Here is a 6473-nt window from a genome sequence, read left to right as displayed (position 1 = left end):
AAGCAGAGAAAATATTCTATGTTGAATGTAAAAGAAAAACAAAGACAGAAGGGGCCTTGTTGTTATCAATCGTCAGGGCCAAACTGTTATTGTTCCACGTGCAGTTTTCTCGAAACTCCGCCTTTCAACTCAGCGCAGCGAGACGCTATTGGTCAGACGCGCTGTCAATCAAACAAACATGGCCGTGCCTTCTAGTTTTCTACTGTAGGCTCTTTGATTTGAGTGACATCACCAGTTCCGTCCCAACGCGGAAATGTGCAATATTTGTTATTATAATATAGGATCAGTTGTCTGGCATGTTACAGACATATGCTGAACCGTAGCAGTACTGTAAGTGATTGAGTATGCCGCTGTGAAGTTTTTCCAGTACTTTGTGATTATGGCGTTTTGTTGGAGGAGTTTGGAGCCCTTTCGACCTTAAGTGTATATTTACTGGCACAGACCTAGAACACGCCGCAACTTCAACCACAGACACATCTGTCAGATTCAAGGAGAAATGATGGACTGGAGACATTTGCTGCTGTTGTTGCTTAGCTTGGCTGGAAACGTGTCACAGGTAAATAGGGGGAAATGGATCGCATGTGTTTACCACTTTATGTTGCTGGTCACCATAGGGAATGCACGGGGACAGGGATATGTGTTCATCTATTTTTGGCTACGCAGAGGCGGTGTGCTCTGAGGTTCCTGGAATGATAGGCTAATTAAAAATAATAAACGAGAATAAAACAGGCATCCCATATTATAATTATTTGATATTATTAATATACTATTGTATTATAATTAAAAAGTAATATAGTGAATTTACTATTAATAATGAATAAAGTGTGCGAGTCGGATTCATTTAGGCGAATCGGTTCATTTGAACGAACGTCTTCAAAAACCCGATTCACAGATTCTTTAGTTATCACTCAAAAGCGTCCCTTCGCAGATTTTAACATTCATTTTGTAGTGAACTAGTTGGTGTTTTATATTATGGTTTTGATTAGGTACTGTAGGTCTAATGGTTTTTCTGTACTAAATCTGCCATTTTTGCGGAAATTGCATTTTTGTAAAGTTGTATAATGGTATTGATCATACAAAAAATACATTAAATTAAATAATAATAATATTACTATTGTTTTTTCTTATATTGTTAACTGCGTTATATCTACCTCACAGCTTAATTCCTAAACAAAATTATCCAGTTCAGTCGAGTGCTTTGACAATTTGACAATAATCTGCTCAAAAGACCGATTCGTTCATTATGTGAGCGATTCAAGCAACACGTTTGGAAGAAGTTGGAAACACAACCCTATTAACAGAGTTGTTTAAGCTCATTTCAATTCGTATTCTTACAATAGTGTCATATTACCTGAGCCTGAGCACGAGACCTGCATAGAGACGCGCTTAATAGGCTTTGTACTGGAGAGCTCGCGCAATCCATGATGCATTGTTCCCAGAGCGGGTGCATGTGTGTTGTAACAGGAGTTCCCATGAATGTGTGAGAAAACATGAGTAGTGTGTTTTAAGGTATGTGGTGCTATATGATCATTTCTTTTAATCACTTACTGGCCCATAATGTTTTAGGCAGAGCTTCGGGTTTAGTTTGCCCTGAGGTAATAATACCACTGTTCTTTATGCCCTCAGGATGAATTATTGAAAATGTAAAACATTGTATCCCCTCAAATTAATAATGATTGTATGCTTTAATGAAATAACAGCCTAATTATGTCATCCTACAAGTAAATTTGATACCTTTTGTACTGGTAGTATTTTAGTGGAGCAAGACAGTTTTGCAATGTTTCTGCAAGTTCTACACAGTGAACTTTATTATACATTAGGCCTACAGGGTGGATATGGAGTCAGAAGGGGGTCAGATAAATATCTTACAACAGTGAACTGAATATGTGACAAGATTCAAAAATGTTATTCGAAACCAATGCAAAAAAAAAAAGGAATAAGAAATTTGAAACAAAAATTTAAAACATGCATAATACTGTTGAGTGATATTGACTCATTTAAAGTTGTCATTCTCAGTCATATAATGTCAGGCAGTTTTTTTGGTAAATATAGGAGTGGCGTTACAAAGAAGGATATCCTGGTTAATAGCCGTTGACTGTTAACCATGCTCTCTAACACAAACACACACAAACCTCTGAAGCTATGTTAGTGAGGACCTCGTATAGATTTTTCGTAAATAATATATTTGCTATACACTCCCCATGAATCTAACTCTTACAGACATGTTGGCGTTAGATTTAAAGCTAAACGTGAGTTTAAAAATGTTGGCCTTCACAAGTACACACACACTCAGTCAGTGTGGGTATTTCCGGATACATATCAGGTAGCGATTAGTTTTAAATAGTCTGATATCTGCAGTGTGGTGTGTGAAATGGTGTTTTACTGGTTTCTCTTTCAGTGTGAGGGAGGAAGTTCAGTCTCTCTCCCAGAATCCCTGCTCTTTGTTTCAACACTGGATGGAAGTCTGCATGCCGTCAGTAAACAGACAGGAGACATCAAATGGACACTAAAGGAAGGTGTGTGTATCTGCATGCATGTATGTGCATTATGACAAATGATAAAAAAGAATGTTATCATGTTGTAGTGCTGTTTTGTCGCATTAAGACAAACATTTTGTTGTTACAAAATTGTTATTCCATGACATATTTTTAAGAGTAGTGTAATTGCTGTAGTATTATTATCTGCCAAACAACTTCCATAACCATTTCACTCTCTCTCTCTTCTAGATCCCATCATACAGGTTCCTACCTATTTCCAAGAGTAAGTGTTTAACAGCTTCAGAAACTAAATGAATGTACACTACTACACGTTTAGGGTCGGTAAGATTTTGAAAAATGTTTTTAAATGTCACTTGTGCTCACCAAAAAAACAGTGAAACACATTATAAACATTAATATTGTGAAATATTATTACTGTTTAAAATAAACATTTTCTATTTTACTTTGAATATCAAATATATTTAAAAATAAATTGAAATGTCATTTATTCCTGCGATGGCAAAAATAAATGTATTGTCTGCCATTACTCAGTTTACATTACTTCAGTGTTACATGATTCTAATGCACTGATTTGTTGCTTAAGTAACGTTTCTTATTATTATCAATGTTGAAAACAGTTGTGCTGCCTAATTTTTAAATATTACATTAAACCTTGGAACCATGATACATTTTTAGGATACTTTGATGAATAGAAAGTTCAGAAGAACAGCATTTATTTGAATAGAAATCTTTGGCAACATTATAAATGCTGTTATTGTCGTTTTCGAACAGTTTAATGCATCCTTGCTAAAAAGTAAATATAAAATAAAATATTAATAAAAAAATAAAAAAAAACATCTTACAGACCCCATACATTTGAAAGATAGTATGTTGGTCAAAATGTAATAACTTGCTTTTTTTTATATAAATAACATCACTTAAGTCATGCAGGCTATTGGATACTATTACCAATAGCCAAAAAATAATAATTTAGTGATTGTTTTAAAATTGCATTCAGGTCTGACACATTTCTGGTATGTAATGCCCACTTTTATGATCCAATTTTAAAGTTGTCTGTTTCCTCTTGTAGGCCAGGCTTTTTACCGGATCCCAATGATGGCAGTCTGTATGTACTAGGAGGCAAGCGCAAAGAGGGTCTGATGGTGAGTGGCATGGGAAGGGCTGCAAGTGTGTTTGTCAGAGAGTCACAGCTCAGTCATTTATATGAATCTTCTCTGCAGAAACTCCCGTTCACTATTCCAGAACTGGTCCAGTCTTCTCCCTGCAGGAGCTCTGATGGGGTGCTCTACACGGGTATATATGTCAGACATGTTTGTGTGTTTGTAATGTTTTTGGTGAAATCAGTGTTTGATATATGTATTTTGTGGTAATGGAGGTTTCCCATGGACAAAAAAAAGTGATTTCCAGCTCAGTGTGATCTTTTAAAATTTGTGAAAATTAATAAAAGCTTAAAAGTCATATACTAGTTTTGCTGAGCGAAACCCTGATAGCATGTACATACAATGATCTGTGAAAAGCTCCATGGCCTTGCACACTCTCATTTATTGTATTGTGTATTTTCCCAGGTAAAAAACAGGACACTTGGTTTGTGGTTGATCCTCAGACAGGTGAAAAACAGACGAGTCTAAGCACCTCCTCTTCAGCCTCCATTTGCCCTTCTGCCCCTCTGCTGTACATTGGTCGCACAGGTTCGAACACGCATATGTGACCCTTCTCTTTATTATAACACCCTGAGTCATTCTGTAATACACATATGTAATACTCACACACACACACATTTTTTTGAAAGAAAGAAATACTTTTATTCAGCAAGAATGCATTGAATTGATCAAAAGTGAGAGTAAAGACAAAAACGCTAAAAGAAAAATATCAGAACATTATTATTAGTAATAATAAGAAATGTTTAATGAGCAGCAAATCAACATATTAGATTGATTTCTGAAGGATCACGTGACACTGAAGACTGGAGTAATGATGCTGAAAATTCAGCTTTGAGTTTATTTGCAAAAACGGATAACTCCATTTTTTTAATTTTCAAAAATCATGTTTTTTTTTTATTATGTTATCATGTTTTTATTGTGTTTTATTGTGTTAGTTAGCTGTATAACTTTTGTAGTTCTTTTTACTTAATCAAGATAACCCAACTGCAGTTTGATTGAGATTAATTGGAATGCACAATGAAAAAACATGATTTTTGAAAACTGTTAAAAACTGAGATATCTGTTTTTGCAAATGAGCTCTTCAATTACTTTTTAAAATATATCAAAATTAAAAATAGAAATAAAATATAAATATATATTTAAAAAAATAATTGTAATTATATTTCACAATATTACTGTTTTATCAAATTAATGCAGCCATGGTGAGCATAAAATACTTTTTTCAAAAACTAAAAAATCTTACCGAACCCAAACTTTTGATTGGTTGGTTATGTGATGCATGTATCCATGTGTATGTCTGCAGAATATATGATCACCATGTATAATACGAAGACTCAGGAACTCCGCTGGAATGCCACCTACAACGACTACTCCGCGCCTCTCTATGATGACAAGAAATATGAATATAGTAGGTCCTTCACCACGCATGCACAGATTTTACAAGCCAGTCTATCGAATTTGTGAATGCGTAAGTATGTTGTTTTTGGATTTCATCACATTTGAGTGTGTCTGTGAATCACAGAGATGTCACACTTTGCGTCCAGCGGGGACGGTCTGGTGGTTACAGTGGATCGGGACTCTGGTGAGGTGTTGTGGATGCAGAAGTTTGATTCTCCAGTGGCAGGGTTTTATTTATGGAGTCAGGACAGTCTGCGGCGAGCTCCTCATCTGACTGTCGCAACAGAAACCCTGCGTTACCTGACCTTCACTGCAGAAAACACACAGTCCCACACCATGAAGTGGACCTACCAGTTCACAAAGGAGAACCACAGCACTAAGACTCAGCTATTGTAAGACATTAGTCTTTAAAAACCCATTTATTTAAAGGGATCATTCACCACCCATCATTTTGTCATCATTTACTCACCCTTGCGTGCCAAACCTGTATGCCTTAAAAGGCAATTAACTATAAAACAAATCAAGTGATGATTAACCTTTTATAAAGTAATATTTTAAAGTAATTATGTATTCATGTGTGCATATTTTGATAGTCCTACTCTCTATGTTGGCAAGACAGACTCTCATCTGTATGCTTCTACCTCTCTTGTGCACCAAGGTGTGGCAATAGTGGTAAGTTCTGCTATCCATTTTTCAAAACCAACAGTAAAACTTCCTTCTTAATAACTATATCCTGTTCCCATGGCAGCCAAAAGGTCTTACACTTGCACGCATTGAGGGGCCAATCACCGCTGGCGTCACAATGGGTAATGGGCGGCCCGAGTGTGAGATCACACCCAGCACTGACGTGAAATATCCACCAGGAAGCAGCAATTCCCTGCAGAATCAGTGGCTGCTGATTGGTACAGTCAACACTTTTACACATTAATCTTAATATATGTACAGACACTCTAAATTTAGCTCACTTACATTATTATGTGTACATCAAGATGCATGCATGCATGTGCAATGCTACAACTCCCACAGTTTAAGTTCTAGTTCAGTAGTTTCAGAACTGAAGTTTGTACAGTATATTAGAGAAAAATATGCCCTAAAACTGTTCTAAAACTAAAACTGCTTTAAAACAGTGGTGAATCTCTGTAAATGGTTAACATTTTTTAAATTCAAAAACATATTATATTTATATTATATTATATTATATTAAACATTTTGACTTTTGAGTGTTTTCAAATGTAGTTAAATGTTGATAAAAATGAAATGATAAAGAAAGAGCATTTATAAAGTGCATTTCTTAATGATTATTCAATCAATATCAGTTATGTTTTTATAAAGACTGTATTATATTTCTGCATATGTAGCTTTATCTGTGTGTGTGTGTGTGTGTGTGTGTGTGTGTGTGTGTGTGTGAGTAGGTCAT

The 6473-nt window shown here is 35.5% G+C and overlaps 1 protein-coding gene across 1 annotated transcript in view; it reads left to right on the top strand.

The window, feature by feature from the left end:
* The first annotated feature begins 217 nt into the window (after positions 1 to 217).
* Positions 218 to 6473, top strand: part of LOC107725381 (serine/threonine-protein kinase/endoribonuclease IRE1) — a 14226-nt gene continuing 7970 nt past the window's right edge. Inside the window, exons 1-10 of the mRNA XM_016534616.1 lie at positions 218 to 556; positions 2399 to 2516; positions 2727 to 2760; positions 3568 to 3640; positions 3719 to 3791; positions 4064 to 4186; positions 4962 to 5066; positions 5181 to 5448; positions 5650 to 5728; positions 5805 to 5958. Of these exons, the coding sequence (XP_016390102.1) occupies positions 497 to 556; positions 2399 to 2516; positions 2727 to 2760; positions 3568 to 3640; positions 3719 to 3791; positions 4064 to 4186; positions 4962 to 5066; positions 5181 to 5448; positions 5650 to 5728; positions 5805 to 5958 (1087 nt within the window). The 5' untranslated portion in view covers positions 218 to 496. The remainder of the gene's footprint in view (positions 557 to 2398; positions 2517 to 2726; positions 2761 to 3567; positions 3641 to 3718; positions 3792 to 4063; positions 4187 to 4961; positions 5067 to 5180; positions 5449 to 5649; positions 5729 to 5804; positions 5959 to 6473) is intronic.

The sequence above is a fragment of the Sinocyclocheilus rhinocerous genome, unplaced genomic scaffold (genome assembly GCF_001515625.1).
Source record: "Sinocyclocheilus rhinocerous isolate Xijiao unplaced genomic scaffold, SAMN03320098_v1.1 scaffold1386, whole genome shotgun sequence".
In the NCBI taxonomy this organism is placed as follows: Eukaryota; Metazoa; Chordata; class Actinopteri; order Cypriniformes; family Cyprinidae; genus Sinocyclocheilus; species Sinocyclocheilus rhinocerous.
This window is presented reverse-complemented; position numbering and strand designations above follow the sequence as displayed.